General features: G+C 45.1%; 2 protein-coding genes across 2 annotated transcripts in view; one reads left to right on the top strand and one right to left on the bottom strand.

The window, feature by feature from the left end:
• Window positions 1-1,151, top strand: part of DDX43 (DEAD-box helicase 43) — a 60,327-nt gene extending 59,176 nt beyond the window's left edge. The window contains exon 21 of the mRNA XM_050950749.1: window positions 1,006-1,151. Within this exon, the coding sequence (XP_050806706.1) occupies window positions 1,006-1,151 (146 nt within the window). The remainder of the gene's footprint in view (window positions 1-1,005) is intronic.
• Window positions 1,152-4,863: 3,712 nt separating this feature from the next.
• On the bottom strand, window positions 4,864-21,281 carry CGAS (cyclic GMP-AMP synthase). Its single transcript, XM_050950798.1, has 6 exons — window positions 21,234-21,281; window positions 19,390-20,291; window positions 14,074-14,296; window positions 11,365-11,619; window positions 9,145-9,247; window positions 4,864-7,266 (listed from the first exon to the last, which is right to left on the bottom strand). The coding sequence occupies exons 2-6, from the start codon at window positions 20,032-20,034 to the stop codon at window positions 6,912-6,914; spliced, it is 1,581 nt and encodes a 526-aa protein (XP_050806755.1). The 5' UTR covers window positions 20,035-20,291; window positions 21,234-21,281; the 3' UTR covers window positions 4,864-6,911.
• Window positions 21,282-21,591: the final 310 nt, after the last annotated feature.

The following is a 21,591-nucleotide window of genomic DNA, read 5'->3' as shown; positions in this document are numbered from 1 at the left end:
GGCAGTAGCGGACCGCATGAAAGGGCTTCCTATCTCCTCCCAGAGGTTATCCTCTTGGGTAACGTCCTGCATCAGGACCTGCTATGACTTGGCCCACGTCCCTACGGGCCGTGTGACTGCGCATTCTACCAGGGCGCAGGCGTCGTCGCTGGCTTTCCTCGCCCGTGTGCCCATCCAGGAAATCTGTCGGGCAGCGACCTGGTCATCGGTCCACACCTTTGCTTCCCACTACGCCCTGGTCCAGCAGTCTAGAGAGGATGCGGCCTTCGGATCTGCTGTGCTCCATGCCGCGACTTCTCGCTCCGACCCCACCGCCTAGGTATGGCTTGGGATTCACCTAACTGGAATGGATGTGAGCAATCACTCGAAGAAGAAAAGACGGTTACTCACCTTTGTAACTGTTGTTCTTCGAGATGTGTTGCTCACATCCATTCCACACCCGCCCTCCTTCCCCACTGTCGGAGTCGCCGGCAAGAAGGAACTGAGGAGCGGGTGGGCCGGCAGGGATATATATTGGGCGCCATGGCGGCGCCACTCCAGGGGGCGACCTGCCGGCCCACTGGAGTTGCTAGGGTAAAAAGTTTCCGACGAACGTGCACGCGCGGCGCGCACACCTAACTGGAATGGATGTGAGCAACACATCTCGAAGAACAACAGTTACAAAGGTGAGTAACCGTCTTTTCTAGACATATCTGTGTGGATTACGGCCCGGACATCAAACTCAAACTTATTGGCACCAATGGATGATCTGCTGTCAGTAGGCAGACATGCATTCTCATCCTGGACCTCTCCACAGCATTTGACACTATTGATCATGAAATACTGCTGTCTCACCTGAGAGTCATGGCAGGAGTTCAGGATAATGCACTAAAATTGTTTGAGTTCTTCCTGGAGGGACACACCCAAAAAGTAGTGATGCTTCTCCACCACTAAACCCTCACTTATGGGGTTCCACAAGGATCAATTCTCTCCTGTCCTTTTCATCATCTACATTTTTCTACTAAGTAAACTGGTCAGACATCGACTTAAGTGCCAGCAATATGCAGATGCAACACTGCTCTACTTACCTTTCACAACATGAACATACCATTACAACCAAGATGGCTCAATGCTTGGATGAAAAATACCTGGATGAAGCTGAACCTGAGTAGAACAGAGATGGTGCTGGTGGACAGGGGAAAGTATTTTGAGGAGTTTGCAGTATAGTGCAGTCTCTCTTTGGTTGAAGGTTCACATTCAGAATTGGACAAGTCAGTCTATAAGTCAGTGGTCACGAACCGGTCGATGGCGATCGACTGGTTGATCCTAGAGGATCTCCCAGTTGAGCGCGGGCTCTGGCAGCACAACGGGGCTGCCACTAAGACAGCCTTGCTGCCTGCCCCGGCCACATGCCACTCCCAGAAATGGACAGCAAGCCCTGGGGGCAGAGCAACAGGGATCTCCCTCTGCGCACTGCTTCTGCCTGCAAGCACTGTCCCCGCAGCTCCCATTGGCTGGGAATGGGGAGTTGTGGCCAGTGGGAGCTGCGAGGACAGTGCTTGCAGAGAGGGGCAGCGCATTGAGCCACATGCCACCCACCCTCCCCATCCTCGGGCTGCTGGGGCACGTTGGTCCCTTCTGGGAGCAGCATGGGGCCGGGGTAGTCAAGGAGCCTGCCTTAGTGGAAGACACACTGCACTGCGAACTGGGAGCCGCTAGAGGTAAGTGCTGCCTGGCGGAAGGCTGTACCCCAACCCGAGACCCCTCCTGAAGCTAGCATCCCAAACCCCCTCCTGCACTGCAAGCCACAGCCCTGACCCGCCCCCCCGCCCCCGAGCCAGCACCACCACCCCCTCCTGCACCGCAACACTCTGCCCCAGTCCAGACCCCCTCCTGCACCCAAACTCCCTCCCGGAGCTTGCACCCCAACCCCCTGCCCCAGGCTCAGCCCAGAGCCCTCTCCCACACTGCAAACCCCTCAGTCCCAGCCCACACCCCCTCCACCCCATGAAAGTGAGTGAGAGTGATGGAGAGTGAGTGAGAGAGAGAGGAAGGAATGGAGTGAGTGGGGTGGGACTTTGGGGAAGGGGCAGGGTAGATCCTTGTGTGCTCTTAAATTCAAAAAGTGATCTTGGGCATAAAAATTTTGGAGTCCACTGATCGAAGTATTCTTGGATTCATTGCTGATGCTGAGCTCTCATACCCAACAGCCGTGAGTAATGCTTTCTACCATCTCCAGAACAGGAAATGTCATCTGTTCTGCTCATTTCAGAGGATCGAAAGGAGCTCCTTGTCAGATACCTTCCTACTCCCATGGTCAGGGACTCTGATGTACACTTTCCCACCAGTGCTGTTGCTGCACAAAGTCCTCACGAAGATCAAGCAGGATAAAGCCAAAGTAATCCTGATAGCTCCACCTTGGTCTCACCAACACTGTTTTGGCATGCTGATGGTTACCTGTCATATCAGCCTTTCACCCTCTGTTCCAGGGCAGGTCGGTCTTTGCTCATTACATGACAGGCTGTGTTCTTAAAAGGTCTGGAGCAGCTCTACCTCCAACTCCAGGATCCAGTCCCTCCGTGGGACCTGAATCTGGTGATCACACAGCTCATGAAAGCCCCCTTCGAGCCCTCGTTCTGCTCTCCTGGAAGGCATCATTCCTGGTGGTGAAAGCCTCTGCCCGAAGGGTTTCCAAGATTAGAGCACTTACAATGGACCACCTTATATCGTGGTCTTCAAGGACAATGTCCAGCTGCGGCTGCATCTGGCTTTCCTACCCGAAGTGGTTTAGCAATTTCACGAGCCAGGACTTATTCTTGCCAGTCTTCTTCCCAAAGCCTAATAAATCTGAGGAGGAAGTAGGTTGCACTCCCTGGATGTCAGGAGAGCGCTAGCCTTCTACATCGAGAGAGCCAAGCCATTTTGCAAGTCAACGCATTTTGTCACGGTAGCAGATAGGATGAAAGGTAGTCCAGTGTCCTCCCAGAGAATCTGGTCTTGGATCATCGCCTGCATTTGATTTTGCTATGATCAGGAAAAAGTGCCTCCACCAGCAATTGTCACCACCCACTCAACTAGAGCACAAGCCTTGTCAGCTGCTTTCCTGGCCCAGGTGCCAATACCAGATATCTCCAGGGCTGCCACCTGGTTGTCCATTCACACATTCACATCTCACTGTGTGCTTACCCAGCAAGGCCGAGACAATGCTCACTTCAGTAGAGCAGTATTACAAGCCGCATGTCTGTGAACTCAGAGCCGACCTCCAGGGATACTGCTTGTGAGTCATCTAGAATGGAATAAACATGAGCAAGTCCTTGAAGGAAAAAAGTTACCTACCTTTCATAACTATTGTTCTTCAAGATGTGTTGCTCATGTCCATTCCATTAGCCGCTCTCCTACCCCTCTGTTGGAGTTGCTAGCAAGAAAGAACTGAGAGGGCATAGGGCCAGCAGCGCTTGATATATCAAGGCATGAATGCGGCACTCCAGAGGGAACCATAGCCATCCCTATGGATATCACTAAGGCAAAAGTCTCCAACAGCTGTGCACGTAGGCATGCACACACCTAGAATGGAATGGACATCAGCAACACATCTCAAAGAACAGTTATGAAAGGTAGGTTACAATTTTATCTGATGCTGTTTCTGGCAGGGCAGTACTGTAATGTTTCTTTAAGTAGACTCCAAGCACCTGTCTGACTTCAGTTCACTGTTTTGAGCCACCAAGAATGGAATATATATGGAGTGAGTACTCAAAGAAGAAAGTCACCTTATAGAAATTTGAGTTCTTTGAGATGTAGTAGTATATATATTTCACCACCTGCCCTCCTTCCCCTCTACAGTGGTGTCTTCCGTATCTTAAAACAAAAACAAAAAAACCCTTTAAAAACAATGTCCATTTGAAAAGGAAAAATCAACCATTTCATATTCTGAAGATATTGAAATGGGACACTCTGAGATTATTAGAACTTTTTCCTTTTTTCTCCCAAATAAAATTTTAGTGAAATTGACACTATTTTACAAAGCATTTTAGTTTGTAAACAAAAGTTTAGACTTGCCTTTTTCTGACAGAAAGCTATTCCATCAAAGATGTGAACTATTTTCATTCATGAAGGGCGAAATGTATTGTGGATAGGAAAGCTAAGATTTCCTCTATCCTGCAATTGCATTAGAATGAGGTTGATCATCTTCACTAAACAAAAATACTAAACTGTGGTGTTTCTTTTTTAAGAACTTGAATTCTTAGTCTTTTCATAACCAAAGTTCAGTGAACTCTAACCTGGTGGTCTGGTACTTGGGTGAAAAATCCTAAGAGAATGCCAATCACCTTTAAAAACAACATTTTAAGAACTAAACATGTATAGATAAGGAATTTAACTAACCAAATTGCAGGTGTAAAATTTGGGTGCAGAAATGGAGTAAACAGCATAAAATTCAAGTAGATTATTTAGGGCCAGATTTTAATCTACTTGAATTTTGTCTTTTTCCCATAACTTTTTCTCAGGAGTTTAACTCCGAGGCAGAAATCTTTGAAAGACATCATAGGATTTTTTTAGCTGAAGATCCTGTATTGGTTCATCTACATACACTGGAAATCCAACGACATAGCACCAAAGAATTTATCACTCAAGCTACAAAGATTTTTCCTAATTTTTAGATAAAAAGCCATAAGAGTCCTAGAATAATAGAAAACATTCTGGATAAATACTTATTTGTTGTTTCATTGGCAAATGACTGCAAAGCTTAGAGAATCACTTAGAATAAACTGTCTCCATAACATAACTTTCTAATTATCAGGCAGTTCCTGAAGAGCTTATTTCAATGGCAGAAAGATTCAAGCAATTTCAGATGACAAAAGAAATCAAAAAGGATTTAGGAAGACCTCGTGGAAAGTCCCAGAAAGGTTTTTAATTGCCTGGGAGATACTTAAACAAAGTGAGTAAATTCTTGTAGTAATAGTGATATAGATTTGAATTTAGGGCCAGATTTTTCAAGTATGTGTACTTTTGTGCATGCTTGTCTTGGATACACCAATTAGGTGTGTGAATTTTTTTGAAAATCTGGTTCTCCTTACATTTAACAATGTGTTGCTATGTTTAGTTGTCACTCAATTATTTAATTCACACTTAAGGCGGAAAAAGTGTGTGTCAAGGTTAGTAATTGCAATTACATCATTTTTAAAAACTAAAAATGCCGAAGAAAATTAAGAATCTGTGTTTAATTTGACAAACTGCAGAATTTTTTAATATACAAGAATTTAAAAATAAATGTCTCCCTTATATTTTCAGGGAATCAGAGTGGTGCATACTCTCTTACGTGCCTGATATTACCACCATTTATGTCAGTGGAGTGCCAGGAAAATGTTACATCTCTGGTTTGGGACAGATAAGGATAAAGATTCATTGTTGGAAAATGAAGCATATTCTTACAGTAATAGCTGGATAAATCTCTGAACAAATATTTCATCAAGTCTGTCACACTGAGTGGATGGAAACCCAACCAAATGATAAAACAGTACACAAATTTTGTGAGGCCCCAATCTTTTTTTTCTAATAAGATTATATGTTTTCTATTTTGATTCTTCTGGGCCTCTTATTTTATTTTACATTAAGCTTATATACATATATACAAAACTCCTGTTGACTTCAGTAGGGCTAAGATTTCACCTTTCCTATTTATTCTGATGTTTTTGACCTTTTTTAAGAGAATAAAGGAATCTAGTTTTGTACAGCACTGAAGTTTTCAAATGCTGTAAGATTTTTGCATTTGCTAAATAAAAAACTTGAAAATATAATAGCTTTTCCACTGGCTGTACCTTTCCTATGTGCTCTTGTTTCATAGTCTCTCGTCAAGAAAGAAGAATCAAGTTAAGTTCTGTCTGAGCAGATATAATAAAGTCTGTTGTTGCTGCTGCTTGTACTCTGACATCCAAAAATTAAAGTGCAACTATAGTCCTTATCACTTAAAAGCAGGATCAGTAAAGAGTATAATTATCCTTAAGCACATTTCTGTTTTGGAATATTCAATACTCAAGTATCCAACGAAATTCCTCAACATGAGCAAAGTAACGGATGAAAGAAAATCAGAACTGATTTTGTTTTTTTGCAAGCTATTATGCAGTGTTGCCTCTTCGGGATAAATATAGACGTGAGTTATGGTTGTTGTCTGTAAATACATATGGAGGATACTCAGCAGTGTTTATACTGGTGCAACTCCATTGACTTCAGAACTGCACCAGTATAACTAGGAGTATAATATGGCCATTTGTCCGTAAATTTGTTTGCCTATCATTGTTTAGCGTCAAATCTGTGTTTTGTTTTTACTACTGAATCACTGCTGCTGCCTTCGAAGCATAGCGCTTGTCTATAGTGTGTGGCACTGTGCACTACAAGGGCCGTAATTTGTAAAGTACACTGTTTGCGCACTATTGATCCATGTAGACCCTGTTAGTGCACACTGAAAGTTCCCAAGCACTTTAGTGTAGAACTGTATTATGTTATTGTGCATGAGGAGGCTTTTAGTATATGACAGCAGGGACTATGCAGACTAGCTAATGTGTAACATGGAACTGCACTTGAGAAATTAAACTCCCATAGTATGCAGTGCTGCACTGTGTAGAAAAGTGTATAGAAGTGAGAGCAGGAAAGTATGGATTATAGCTAATTCTCCTTCCCCACCCCACCCCGTTGAAAGTAGCCTGGCGCCAGTCAGACTTAAAATTGTGAAAAACTTGTCCTGTTGTTCCTTCTCCTCTACCACTAAGTAGCATAATTTAATTTAAATGTGCAAGTCTCATTTATTGACCACAATTACTTTACTACCACTTTTCATAGCACCAGAAATTCCCAAGGAATATAATTTCAAATGTTGATTCTGTATTAGATATGCTGATTTATAAAATGTAAATGAAATTTTTGAAAAACATCATAGAATATTAATTCTGCAGTTCAAATATTGGAAATCTATTGTTTATTTCATATTTAATTTCCTTTGAAAGGAAATCACTGCTTGCCTTATCAATTAATTGTCTACTAAAAAGGTTATGTGTAGGAATAAAAAAGTGTGGAAGCTTTGCATTGTTGAGGCAATTCAGAAAGAAATTCAAAAATTTTTGAAAACAGCTCTCAAGGTCTGTGAACAGCCATTGTTTGTCATCTGGCCAAAGGACACATGCTTGGAAAAAGGCAGTTTTGGCATGGTAGGAACAGAATTTGTCCAGCCCCCGTCTGTTTCCATCTTTTGTTTTAAGCTGATCCAGAAGATGCTTCAGAAGTTTCAGACAGCTTTTCCTGTTGAACAATAAAATGTTATTACTGGGAAATGCCTTATGTATGCCAAATAAGTGTTCCTGGAAGTATTTTGCTTTCATGAGGCATTTGATGCAGACCCCAACAAGTGGGATAAAGAATTTTGCCAATAATATTTTCCTATAAAGTATGAAAATCCATTGCATTTGTATAGGCCAGATTAATCCCAGGATTGCATTAGTTTTTCCACAGGGCTCCCCAGATTGAAAGACTGTGCCCAAGGGAAGTTTTAGTGGTGCATTATAATAGGAACTTCCTTCCACTGGGAGCCATCATAACCCAGAAACTGAGTAGTGTTGGCCAGTCATATGCTTCATTTAGTGCACTCCCCACAGCAGTTACCACCAGTGGGCAGTTTTGGAGACTGCTGCAAATTAAAACTGCCCTTTTCTGACAAACTGAGGGATATATCACTGCCTTCCCTTGGACAGAAGGAGCCAATGGGTATGGAAAGATGCAATTTACGTGTGCTTGCACCAACAGCAGTGAATCTGGCCCAATTCATAAAACAATTTTTTTAAATTACTGTTGTAGCCAAAAATAAAATAATTCTCCTAATAATTTGATGTCTTATGTGTCAAATCTAGAGAACTGACAAACACGAGAGAGACTGAAGGAGTCATACACCTACTTGGTGACTGTTTTTCTCTCTCTTCCTATGCTTAGAATTGTTAATGAAATTCAGAAGGGTTCATGATTTGTAAAACTACAGAATGCAAAATGGGTTATCTGTCAAAATCAATTCCTTAAATTATACTGTTTAAAACACCAAATGATTCTTCATGTATTTCCCCTTCCTCCCCCTCCTCCAAAAAAACACACTTATTAATGAATTGCCTCAAGTAGCTAACTTATTTAGTGCCCAGTATCTAGTATAAATCGGGGTCCCCAACACAGCATCTGTGTGTGCCCGCCTACTGGCCGCCGGGCAAGCAGCCGCCGAAATTCTTCTGAGTAGTGGCAATGTCAAGGAGCGGCATTTTGGCGATAACATCTCTTGAGGGTACGTCTACACTATGGGATTATTCCGATTTTACATAAACTGGTTTTGTAAAACAGATTGTATAAAGTTGAGTGCACGCCGCCACACTAAGCACATTAATTTGGCGGTGTGCATCCATGGTCCAAGGCCAGTGTCAATTTCCGGAGCGTTGCACTGTGAGTAGCTATTCTGTAGTTATCCCATAGTTCCTGCAGTCTCCCCCGCCCCTTGGAATTCTGGGTTGAGATCCCAGTGCCTGATGGGGCAAAAATCATTGTCGCAGGTGGTTCTGGGTAAATGTCGTCACTCATTCCTTCCTCCGGGAAAACAATGGCAGACAATCATTTCGTGCCCTTTTTTCCCTGGATTGCCCTGGCAGACGCCATAGCACAGCAACCATGGAGCCCGTTCAGCCTTTTTTTTACTGTCACCATATGTGTACTGGATGCCGCTATCTAACAAACTGGGGCTAACTTTTTTTTAATCAGACTTAGGAAGTGTGGGGGGGGGATTGTTTGTTTTGTTTTTTTTGACAGATTTCATCTGTTTGCTTTGTAATGCGAAAATAGGATGTAAACCTGTGATGTAGTATGCCCCCATCTTCCTTAAACTTCAGTGGAAGCCAGACATACCCAGCAGTGCACAGGATTGTATTTATTTGTCTACAACAGAAGGGGGGTGTGACTATTAAGTGATATGCATGAAGTGTTTTTCAAATATGAAGGCTTCATACAGGCTCCCTATTATTCCTTAGTATGGGTTCTTGTTCTCTCACACCACAGATTAAATTATAAATTTAGAAAGAATTAAAACACTTGCTAGACTGATATAGTGGCTAAAAGAGACTTCAAAAAAGACATACAAAAAGACATACTAACCTACAACACTTAACTCCCTTAGATTCACAACATGTTTTTGTGTTGCCATGGTTCTTTATCATAGCCTTTTCAATGTGTGAGAAAGAGAGTCGCCAGGTGTCTTCTAAAGATGTATTAAAAGAATACAAACATTTAGTAACACTTTTACCCACTTATAATGTGAGTCTTACACAGTTTATGTAGCTAAAGAAAAGTCATCCTGAAGTGAACTTATTTGGAAATGTCTGCAACTTTTTTTTGACTTTAAAAATATCTATTTAATAATCTAAACCACAAAATGCTAAAATCCCCTAATTGTATGTTTTTTGCATGATTTTCCCTAAAAGACAGTGTTATGGTTGTCTGGATATTTTAACTGTATTTCCATACCTAAATGTTTGGATTTCTTTGAAGTGTAAACTTAACTCTTAATTTCCCGGGTTTATAATTTGTGATTTTGGGATAATTACAATACCCCAAGAAGCTTTCCATCTTTGAAAGTACATATCAAGTAATTTTAATCTTAAAACAATTTTTTGTTTTGGGATAAGCTAATTGCGGTGTTTGACATAACTTATTTTTAAGACTTTTTTTCCACTGTCTGTTGATTCTGACATGATCTTGTTTTAGGAGTACGCCTCTGTTTACTCTTGCAATAGTACCCTGTTTTCCAATCACGGCAAGGCATTCAGTTTGAGTAAATTAGCACCCATGAAGAATTATATAAATTATTTTTATAGCACCAACATAGGGCTATATGCTTCCCACACCACTTCAGATCAGCTTTCTACCCCACCAAGCACATTGTCACTGTTTACATTTAATTTTCCTATTACAGGAGATCAACAAGACAAGGCAATACTATCAAATAGCATTAGGTAAAATCTGTGCTGAGATTTTAATAAAACAAACAAACAAACAAAAACTTTAGCAAAGCCTTTCTCTGCATAACACTTTCTTTTGCTGAAATATAATAGAAAAAAAATGTCAGTTTCCCCCTAGATGTACTCTACTGCCACAGATCATGATTGTGACAGCCAAGTTAAATAAAAATAATGGTAATGGTGCACTTATGAAGACCTGAACTTGATGGGGAAATCTAGTAAATTTCCCATACAATGTAAAACATTGAGGTTTTAGATGTAGTTTTGTGTAGACTAAATCATTCAGCTTCACATACAGAAACACATTTTGATGTTCTATTTGTGCAGAAGCATACTTTCCTTCATTCGCAATAGGTTTCTATTATATAACAGAAAAAGGTGGTAAAAATACCTCTATATGGCCATGGTTGGAAAGTAGTACAATGTTCTAATATGGGAGGGTCTATCTGAAATTACTTCAGCATCAGACACTTTGATGTAAGAGCTTCAGGGTAGGAATGGTCTTTGTACAGAGCCTCCACAATATGAAGAATAGGACAAGTTTAATAATTCAAAGATAAGGTTTTCTTAAATGATGGCCCTGATCCAGATGTAGCCACGGACAAGACAGACAGAAGAATAACGTTGGCACCTTAAAGACTAAGATTTATTTGGGCATAAGCTTTTGTGAGTAAAAAACCCTTCTTCAGACGCCTGGAGTGAAAATTGCGGATACAGGCATAAATATATTTTGGCACATGAAGTGAAGGAAGTCACCTTACAAGGGGAGAACCAGTGTAGAAGGCCAATTCAGTCAGGGAGTGTGTGGTCCATTCCCAATAATTGGTGAGGCAGTGTCAATACCAAGAGAGGAGAAATTGCTTTTGTGGTGAGCCAGGCACTCCCAGTCCCTATTTAAGCCCAAATTAATGGTGTTAAGTTTGCAAATTAATTGAGCTCTGCAGTTTCTCTTTGAAGTCTGTGTTTTGTTTTAAATCTGTTATTGAAGGTCCAGGGAGATTGAAGTGTTCTCCTACTGGCTTTTGTATGTTACCATTCCTGATGTCTGATTTGTATCCATTTATCCTTTTACGTATTGGTTTACAACATTGGTTCGTGCATCTGAAGAAATGTTTGTTAGTTTTTACCCACAAAAGCTTATGCCCAAATAAATCTGTTAGTGTTTAAGGTACCACTGGACTCCTCATTGTTTTTGTGGATACAGACTAACATGGCTACCTCTCTGATAAGAGAAGAATACTGCATGCCCTGCTGACTAACAAAAACAAAAAGTAATATTACAGCAGTTGGGTAATTACTAGCTGAGCAGAAGATCCCTCTCACATTTAAAAATAAATAAATAAATAAAAAACAATACCTTTTAGCGCTCTTCCATCCTTGGCATGTTTGGGTACTAGGTATATTGGCTTCCATTTATATTCTTGTTTGACTTTGCTTCCTAGCCATTCTTCAATTTTTAGGCCCTCCTGTGTACTGGCAGGCCAGCTCTGACTTCGAACTTCCAAAGCCAAGATTATATCCACTGATATCTCCATTGGAGGATTCCCAATGCGAAGTGTTATTGCAGGGCTTCCAGCCTTTTTTTTATCCACAGTGACTTTCATTTCTGTTCCTATCAAAAAAGTAATGAATTTTCTTTAATAACCTTAACTTTTTAATATTGGAAGAAACCATTTTTGAATGTTTTTGTTTGTTTAACTAGAATTTTCAGCTATATCATGTCATATACAAAGCTTCAGTCACTGACTATTAGAGAATATATGAAGAGACTAAGTATTTTTAAATCAGTTTGTATAATGCAAACAGTTCATTTTTTATTTAAGGTATGTGCGGAAAATTGACCAAGTAAACAAAGGAAAATGCATGAAACTACTTAGAACTTCATGAGGGGCAAATAATTGCAGGTTGCCCCATCGAGAACAAATAAACAAGCCATTTTTATAAGTAGCTTATGTAAAATCGTAACATCAGATTTCAGTATTTGACTAGCTGCATTAATATGCTACAATGAAATGAAAAGAAAGTGCCTTTCCAGGTAACATAACTGAAATTAAGGTGCTTTGGAGAGACCTTGTGTCATAAACAGATAGTTAAGGGTTACTGTCTCTTTTACCTGTAAAGGGTTAACAAGCTCAGTGAACCTGGCTGATACCTGACCAAAGGACCAATCGGGGGACAAGATACTTTCAAATCTTGGTGGAGGGAAGTCTTCGTGCCTTTTGGGTTGTTCTTTGTTCTCTCTTGGAGTTAAGAGGGGCCAGACATGCAACCAGGTTTCTCCAATCTTTCTGAAACAGTCTATCATGTTCCAAATAAAGTACTAGATAGAAGGCGGATTAGTCTTTGTTTGTTTTCTTTATTTGCAAATGTGTATTCTGCTGGAAGGATTTTTTTCCTCTGTTTGCTGTACTTGTATCTTAGGCTAGGGGGCAGGGATTCCCTCTAGTCTATATAAGCTGAAGACCCTGTAAACATTTTCCATCTTGGTTTTACAGAGTGTTTTTTTTACTTTTTCTTTCTTTAATTAAAAGCTTTCTTTTTTAAGAACCTGATTGATTTTTTTCCTTGTGTAAAACTCAAGGGGATTGGGTCTGAACTCACCAAGGAGTGGTGGGGGGAGAGAAAAGAGGGGAAAGGTTAATTCCTCTCTGTTTTAGGATCCAACGAGTTTGGATCAGTGTATCTATCTCTCAGAGTAACCCAGGGAGGGGAAGTCTGGGAGGGAGGAAAGGAGGGGAAATGGTTTATTTCCCTTTGTTTTAAGACCCAAGGGGTTTGGGTCTTGGGTCCCCCAGGGAAGATTTTGGGGAGACAGGGAGTGTACCAGACACTGGAATTTCTGGTTGGTGGCAGCGCTATCAGATCTAAGCTAGGAATTAAGCTTAGAAGGCTACATGCAGGTTCCCACTTTCTGGACGCTAAAGTTCAAAGTGGGAATAATAGCTTGACACCTTGTATTTGCATTGAGAACTGATTCTAAAAGTAGAATGTTCTTGTCTTGTTTAGGAATATTTTTATGCATTAGACCCATAGAACCCAATGTATTTTTTTATTTCATATTGTAAATGTTAGTTGAAAATTGTGGCCACAATTTTCAACACACATAGCTGTCAGCTAAAGGGGATTATATATTCTCACTTAGAGTATATTGTTAGTGTTAAAAATGACAATTTATTTCCAAAATAAATAAAACATTTTAATGAATGAAGGCCATATTCTCCCCTAATCTCTGTATAACCCCTATCCTTCTGACATCAGTGGGCATTCCATTATGTATAACGCTTACTTTACTTTATATCTTGGTCTACAGACCATAATTCAACCTCTTCTCTATCTGAGTATTCCCTGATTATAGCACCATATTCTTGAGCAAAAAATACACTGAAAAGCAAGACATGGAATTTTTCACAAGATCCACATCCATTGAACTGGTCTATTATGGACAAGGTTATTTGAACAGTTTAATGCCGATGTAAAAGAACCTCAGATATTAAAAACCATATCAGTCATTTCAGTGCTACAACAAGCAGTCTCTTGAGTTATTTTAGAAACTTAGATTGAATGTTTCTAGCATCTTGCTGGAAGAAAATACTACTTTGTTTTAAGAGGGGCGGGATAAGTTTAGAAACTACGGAAAACTTACTTCCAGTAAATGTAAGAACACTTGGTATAAAGCAGAAGAAATTGAGTCAGTATGTGGCATAAGGATTTTTTCAAATACTTCTACAAACTTGTTTAAGCCATCTGTCGTTTTCCTAATGTGACTGGCCTGACTGAAACCTGGCCTTAGACCGTACCCTGAATGTCCTTTGTTTCAATGTGCAAATACAGCTTGTTCCATAAGAATGGACCCTGTATGTTTGTGGTTGCTCTTCTCTTATTGCTCTTGCAACAAGAAGCACAGATATGAATAGTTTTTTCTAGCATTTTGTGCACACGTCTATGAAGGCACTGCTAACAAGAACATAAGTTGTATGTACAACACTACTTCCAGTGATTTATATGTATAGACATTAATGTGAACAGTAACACCTGTGTTGGAAAATATTGTCCACTGAATACTTACTTGTCATGCTCTTTACAATTTCTTTAATAATGTTCCTCAGGGCAAAAAGCATCTTACAGGCTGCTAATGTCCCATCTTCCTGTAAAAATTTGTCCAGCTCGTTTCCTTGAGGATTTCTTTTAAGTCTCACATAATAAAAGGCACCAGAGTCATCACATTGTTCCAGTTTAACTCTAGGAGCTGGCATCGTAAACATGACATCGAACTCATTTGGTGCAGAAATCTGTGAATCACAGAAATACTTACTGTGTTTTGTTATTACAGGTAAGGTTTTAACCTGCATTTCCATTATAAATGCCTCTATGCAGTGGTGAGCTGGAGCCGGTTCGCAGGAACCAGGAACCGGTTGTTGAATTTAGAAGCCCTTTTAGAACCGGTTGTTCCGGGACAACTGGTTCTATACAGGCTTTATTTAACAAAAGCTCTGGCAGCTGTCCATTCTGCCTCAGCCCCAGTTCACTTCCCCCTCCTCCCCTGAACACTCTACCCCCCTTCTCCTCCTCCTCCCCCTCACCTGCTTCCCACGAATCAGATGTTTGCGGGAAGCCTGAAACACGCAGCAGGCACGCAGGTAAGCTGGGGGGAGGGGAGGTATAGCCGGCCCAGCAGCTCCCTCCGGCCTGGCTCCTGGTCCTGGCCCAGTGGCTCCCTCCAGCCTGGCACCCCCGGCCCCAACCGAGCACCCCCAGCTCCGGCCCGGCGACTGCCTCCAGCTCGACTACTGGTCCCGGCCAAGCGGCTCTAGGCAGTGCGGTAAGGGGGCAGGGAGCAGGGAGGGGTTGTTGGAAGAGGGCAGAGGAGTTTGGGGGGTTGTGGGGGGGTGAATGGGGGTGAGGCAGTTAGAGGGCAGGGAACGGGGATTGAATGAGGGCAAGGGTCCTGGGGGGGGCCATCAGGAAGGAGCAGGGGTTGGATGGGGCGGTGTGTCATAAACAGATAGCTAAGGGTTAATGTCTCTTTCACCTGAAAAAAAAAGTAACCTGAAACACCTGACCAGAGCACCAATCAGGAAACCAGACTTTTTTCAACTCTGGGTGGAGGGAAGTTTGTGTCTGAGTTCTTTGTCTTCTGCCTGAATCTCTCTCAGCTAGAGAAGATTTTTCTATTTCCTGCTTTCTAATCTTCTGTTTCCAGGTTGTGAGTACAAAAATGGTTTGTTGTTTTGTATTTACATGTCTATAGTTGCTGGAGTGCTTTAAATTGTATTCTTTTTGAATAAGGCTGTTTATTCATATTTCTTTTAAGCAATTGACCCTGTATTTGTCACCTTAATACAGAGAGACCATTTGTATGTATTTTTCTTTCTTTTTTATATAAAGCTCTCTTTTAAGACCTGTTGGAGTTTTTTCTTTAGTGAGGAACTTCAGGGAATTGAGTCTGCAGCTCACCAGGGAATTGGTGGGAGGAAGAAGTCAGGGGAGACCTGTGTGTGTTAGATGTACTAGCCTGACTTTGCATTCCCTCTGGGTGAAGAGGGAAGTGCTTTTGTTTCCAGGACTGGAATTAGAGAGGGTGGACTCCCTCTGCTTAGATTCACGGAGGTTGCTTCTGTGTATCTCTCCAGGAACACCTGGAGGGGGGGGAAGGGAAAAGGTTTATTTCCCTTTGTTGTGAGACTCAAGGGATTTGGGTCTTGGGGTCCCCAGGGAAGGTTTTGGGGGGGACCAGAGTGCCCCAAAACACTCTAATTTTTTGGGTGGTGGCAGCAGTACCAGGTCCAAGCTGGTAACTAAGCTTGGAGGTTTTCATGCTAACCCCCATATTTTGGACGCTAAGGTCCAAATTTGGGACTAGGTTATTGACATGGTGTGCAGCGTCGTGAGAAAGATAGAATCCACAAGCCAGTAGGAATATTATATTTTTCTTTTCTCTGCTAGGGGCTTTTTAGCAGAGAGAAACAGTTTGGTTTTAAAAAGGAACCAGAGAGAATTTTTTTTTTCTCTGCTCTCTCTGGCAGTTGTGGCTTGCATATTAAGCAAGAAACCATTAAGCTGTGACAAACAGGTCTTTTGTCGGACAATAGCACTCCCATTAGGAGTCATATACCAGCACTATATACATGCAAATAAAGTTTTTCTGGTTTACTTTACATTAAAAAAATTAGCTAGGAAGAAAGGGAAAAAGGCACTGTTGCTAGGCAGACCCCAGGAGGCAACAGAGCCTGCAGTTCAGAAGATAAACACTGGAGGGCACCCCAACACAAGAAAACAGGAACCATGCCTACCAAGACAAAAATGGAGGCCGAAGAACAAATTAAAGAAGCTGAACAGAGGCAAGAACTGGAAAAAAGACTACAAGAGATGGAGCTAAGAGAAAGAGAAAGAGAGGCAGCCTACAAAAGAGAGCAAGCAGCCAAAGATGCAGACCACCAAAAACAGCTGGAACTCCAGAGGGAAGCCCACCGACAGGCCATGGAATTAGAAAAGGCTAAGCAAAACACAGCCAACCCTAATAACCCTGCACCAATAATTGTTCCACAGCACAGGAAATTTCCCACCTACAAGGCAGGTGATGACACCGAGGCCTTCTTGGAAAATTTTGAAAGAGCCTGTCTTGGGTACCGCATCCCTGAAGACCAGTACATGGTAGAATTGAGGCCACAGCTCAGTGGACCTTTAGCAGAGGTGGCAGCTGAAATGCCTAAGGAAAACATGAACGACTATAAACTTTTTCAAACCAAGGCCAGATACAGAATGGGGATCACCCCGGATCATGCCCATCGGCATTTCAGAACCCAAAAGTGGAAACCAGATGTGTCATTTCCCAAACATGCCTACTACGTTGGGAAAAATTATGAGGCCTGGATATCAGGACACAATGTTAAAACCTTGGAAGAACTGCACCTCCTCATACAAATGGAGCAGTTCTTGGATGGTGTTCCTAAGGACATAACACGGTACATACAAAATGAAAAACCCAAAAATCTCGCTGAGGCGGGGAAGATTGGAGCCAGATGGATGGAAGTGGCAGAAAGCAAGAAAGCTACTGTCAAGGGGAATGAATACCCCAGGGGGCACACCGACCATAAACCCTACAACCGAGGGCAGCCAAAAACCCCACCTACAACCCAAGTGAAGCCACAGACACAGTATTCTTCCACCTCACCAGTCTCCAGTAACTCACCTCGGCCCAGTGACCCATCAGATGGAAGATGCTTTAAGTGTAATGAACTGGGACATATCAAGGCCAACTGTCCAAAGAACATCATCCGAGTGCAATTCATTACACGGTGGGGGGCAGTCAGGGGAAGGGATAGTTGAGGACAGAGAGAAGGGGGGATTGGATGGGGCGGGGGTCCAGGGGGGGCCATCAGGAATGAGAGGAGGGGTTGGATGGGGCGGCAGGGGGAAGTCGGGACAGGGAAGGGGGTTGGATGGGGCAGGAGTCCTGGGGGGGCGTCCACGACCCCCTCGTGGGGTGAGGAGGAGGGAACCTGTAGTTAATATTTTGGCAGCTCATCACTGTCTCTATGGACTTTATTCTCCCCTCCACTTCCATGTGCAGAGATGAGGGGAATAAATGTATGGTAATTTGCAGTAAATTAAGACCAGGAAACTCTCAACAGGAGAAAGACAATACAACCCAGTCAGGCAGCTACTCTTATCAACTCTTACTGGAAGTTTTATTTTTGGATGTTAAAAGATTAAAAGTGATTTAATCATCCTGTTAAAGAATGGGGTAAACTACACATTTCATAAAGTGAAAGTAGAACAACTTTCATAACATGGATATAGAAGTCCCAAGTGCAGCAAGACAGACCCACATTACACTGCTCAATTCTCCCTCTGCTGACAGGTCTGACTCTTATTGAAGTTAGTAGTAATTGTTCCTCACCTAAGTACTTACAAACTGTAATCAAGTCACCCCTATACCTGTGCTTTAAGGTAAATAGATTCGAGGAGCTCAATCTCTGAGGCATGTTTTTCTAATTCTTTAATCGTTCCAGTGGGCGACGGGATGGATCACTTGGTGATTATCTGTTCTGTTCATTCCTTCTGGGGAACCTGGCATTGGCCACTGTAGGAAGACAGGAGACTGGGCTAGACAGACCTTTGGTCTGATCTAGTATAGCCATTCTCATATTATCTGACCTCCATGTAATCTGTTTATCTCATGGTCCTCTGCAATCGCACTCCATCCCAAGACAAGTGAGACTCCATACCCTGGATATTGTAAGAAGATGCTTTTTATTTAGATGGGACTAAACCATTTGGATACATGCACAGGCTGTTTGTGGTGTGTGCTGGAAAAATTAAGGGATAACTAGTGTCAGATAATACTGTGTTAAGATTTGTTATCCCCCAGCCATGAGGGATCCACCTCCACATGTTAAGAGTTTACTCTACCTGTCCCCACCACTCCCGGCTTTCTCATATAAAGACTATCCACAATGATCAATACCCCTGTCATCTGCAGCCTGGATAATTGTAACTGACGGTATCTACACTTTAACATCAGAACAATGTAAAGGCTTCAGCTAGTGCAAACCTAAGCTATCCACTGTCTGTGTGTTTTAGGTCTCTATGAGTAAATCAAGCCTGTGCTCCAGTTTCTCCACTTGCTCCCAGTCTAAATCGACTAATGGAGCTGGTCTCAACTACATTATCTTAATCTACATAAACCATCAGGACAACTATGTTCCTCTAGTGTAGAACAATGCAGAGCACAACCTGTATGAGATCTGGAGCTGTCTCTTAATCAACAGGAACTAATTCAACAAACTTCCTGAGGAAATTAGAGTAAGCCAGTTTGAATATCTTTTGTAACAGCTGGAAAATTTTATTAAGGAGGAAAGCCTCCCCCTCTCTATAACGAAATTGTTTTTACAACATCAACCTCCCTCCCAACTAGTCCCCACTATCCCTGTAACCCCAAAGGAAGACACAACAGATTTCATGAAACCTGCTAGGAACCTGGGGGTACTCAAATCTATGGTTATGGTCACCAATACAAACTGTAGAGCTAGAAGGAATGTAATTAGCCATTATGGGAAAGAGTGCAGCGAAACTGTCCCTGTAAGATAATGTGCTTTGCCTCAAAGCCACAAAGAGCTTGAGCCACTATAGTTTCAGAAGCTGCTGCAGCAGAGGCAAGGGCTGTGCCGTGCTGAGACAATTTGGAGACAATTTTAAATAAGAATCAGGGACAGAAAAGGACCCGGGAGAGTGTCTGAAAAGCAGTTCCAGGGAGGGAGGCTGGAGGTGGCAGAAGATAATGAGTCACATCAGAGCTGGAAGTGCCACAATCATGGTAGGTCCTACATTAACAGTGTCCGATGGAGATGAAGTGCTTAAGCCCCTGCCCGCTTCTCCTCACCTTGACATGCTCGTAGTAGCTACCGGTGCCCAGGCTATCCATTGAGCTGAAAGTGCTCTCCCGGGCTCTGATCGCTGACACCAACGTGCGGATGAGCTGGTTCACACGCTCCGCGGCCTCCGACGTGTCCTGCCGGCCCAGGCTCAGTGTCTTCAGCACATCCCTGAGCCGCGGGGCTCCCACTCCAGCTGACCTGACACCGCCGCTGCTGTGCGCCCCCGTGCAGCAGCAGGACGCTACAGCGGGCGGCCCGGTGGAGGGAGGCTCTTTTGTTTTCGGGACAGCTCCCGTCTCCCTGCGGGCAGAGTCCTTCCTAGCGGGGACCGCCTTCCTACTGGGGCCAGCATTACTCGCTCCCTCCCCGCTACGGACAGAGCCCAGCTCGCTGCGAGCAGGTCCCTTCTCTGGGCGGGATCTGGCAGATGTGGCGCCCCGCGGGTCAGTGGGAGAGGGGGCGGCTCGGGGGTTAACGGCTCTGGCAGGCTCACCGGGAGGCCGAGCGTCCCCTCTCCCTGCCCCAGCTCTCCCGCCGCCCCGGGCAGGGGCCTTGGCGCTATGGCTCCGCGGGGGCTCCGGAGCGCTGCTCTGACTCGGCGCCTTTCTCGCCCCTCTGGCTCTCCTCGCTGCGGCGCACTGGTCCCCCATGGCTCAGCTCTCACCGCCTCCCTGGCTCAGGGCACTGAGGCGCCAAGCGCGAGACCAGGCTCAGGCAACTTCCTTTCCGGGACCAGGGCGCGCAGCTGGAGAAACGAAACTCAGGGAGGAGCATGACCCCGTTCCCGCCGCGGGGCGCTGGGGCCTGCGGCACCGGCCGGGCTTTCCTGGGCGCAGTAGCAGCGAGGCGAGGGGTTGTGAGGGGAGTTTTGTAAGCGCCGGCCAGTCCCAAGCCCTCGGTCCCCGACCTCCAGCCTAGAGCCCCCTCCTGCGCCCCAACCCCCAGCCCAGAGCCCCCTCCTGCACCCCAAACCCCCTGCCCAGAGCCCCCTCCTGCGCCCCAACCCCCAGCCCAGAGCCCCCTCCTGCACCCCCTGCCCAGAGCCCCCTCCTGCACCCCAAACCCCCTGCCCAGAGCCCCCTCCTGCGCCCCAACCCCCAGCCCTGAGCCCCCTCCTGCACCCCCTGCCCAGAGCCCCCTCCTGCACCCCAAACCCCCCGCCCAGAGCCCCCTCCTGCACCCCCTGCCCAGAGCCCCCTCCTGCACCCCAAACCCCCTGCCCGGAGCCCCCTCCTGCGCCCCAACCCCCAGCCCAGAGCCCCCTCCTGAACCCCCTGCCCAGAGCCCCCTCCTGCGCCCCAAACCCCCAGCCCAGAGCCCCCTCCTGCACCCCCTGCCCAGAGCCCCCTCCTGCATCCCAAACCCCCAGCCCAGAGCCCCCTCCTGCACGCCAAACCCCCAGCCCAGAGCCAATACCCCCTCCTACACCTCAACCTCCTGCCCCAGCCTGGAGCCCCCTCCCATTCCGAACCCCTCGGTCCCCGACCTCCAGCCCAGAGCTCCCTCCTGCAACCCCTGCCCAGACCCCCCTCCTGCACCCCAAACCCCCAGCCCAGAGCCCCCTCCTGCACCCCCTGCCCGGAGCCCCCTCCTGCACCCCAAACCCCCAGCCCAGAGCCGATATCCTCTTCTACACCTCAACCTCCTGCCCCAGCCTGGAGCCCCCTCCCATTCCGAACCCCTCAGTCTGCAGCCTCCAGCCCAGAGCCCCCTCCTGCACCCCCTGCCCGGAGCCCCCTCCTGCGCCCCAACCCCCCAGCCCAGAGCCGATATCCCCTCCTACACCTCAACCTCCTGCCCCAGCCTGGAGCCCTCGCCCACTCCGCACCCCTCGGTCCCCAACCCCAACCTCCAGCCCAGAGCCCCCTCCTGCACCCCAAACCCCCAGCCCAGAGCCCCCTCCTGCACCCCAAACCCCCAGCCCAGAGCCAATACCCCCTCCTACACCTCAACCCCCTGCCCCAGCCTGGAGCCCCCTCCCATTCCGAACCCCTCGGTCCCCGACCTCAAGCTCAGAGCACCCTCCTGCACCCCCTGCCCAGAGCTCCCTCCTGCACCCCAAACCTCCAGCCCAGAGCCGATATCCCCTTCTACACCTCAACCTCCTGCCCCAGCCTGGAGCCCCCTCCCATTCCGAACCCCTCGGTCCCCGACCTCAAGCTCAGAGCACCCTCCTGCACCCCCTGCCCAGAGCTCCCTCCTGCACC

The sequence above is a fragment of the Gopherus flavomarginatus genome, chromosome 4 (assembly GCF_025201925.1).
Source record: "Gopherus flavomarginatus isolate rGopFla2 chromosome 4, rGopFla2.mat.asm, whole genome shotgun sequence".
NCBI classification, from domain to species: domain Eukaryota; kingdom Metazoa; phylum Chordata; order Testudines; family Testudinidae; genus Gopherus; species Gopherus flavomarginatus.
This window is presented reverse-complemented; position numbering and strand designations above follow the sequence as displayed.

What these genes read in the sequence shown, in the direction of transcription:
- CGAS (XM_050950798.1), bottom strand. Translation starts at nt 20,034, where the DNA reads ATGGGGGACCAGTGCGCCGCAGCGAGGAGAGCCAGAGGGGCGAGAAAG. An exon ending in AATTGTAAAGAGCATGACAA is followed by an intron (nt 11,620 to 14,073) that starts GTAAGTATTCAG and finishes CTTTTTTGATAG; the next exon opens with GAACAGAAATGAAAGTCACT. An exon ending in GGATGGAAGAGCGCTAAAAG is followed by an intron (nt 9,248 to 11,364) that starts GTATTGTTTTTT and finishes ATACATCTTTAG; the next exon opens with AAGACACCTGGCGACTCTCT.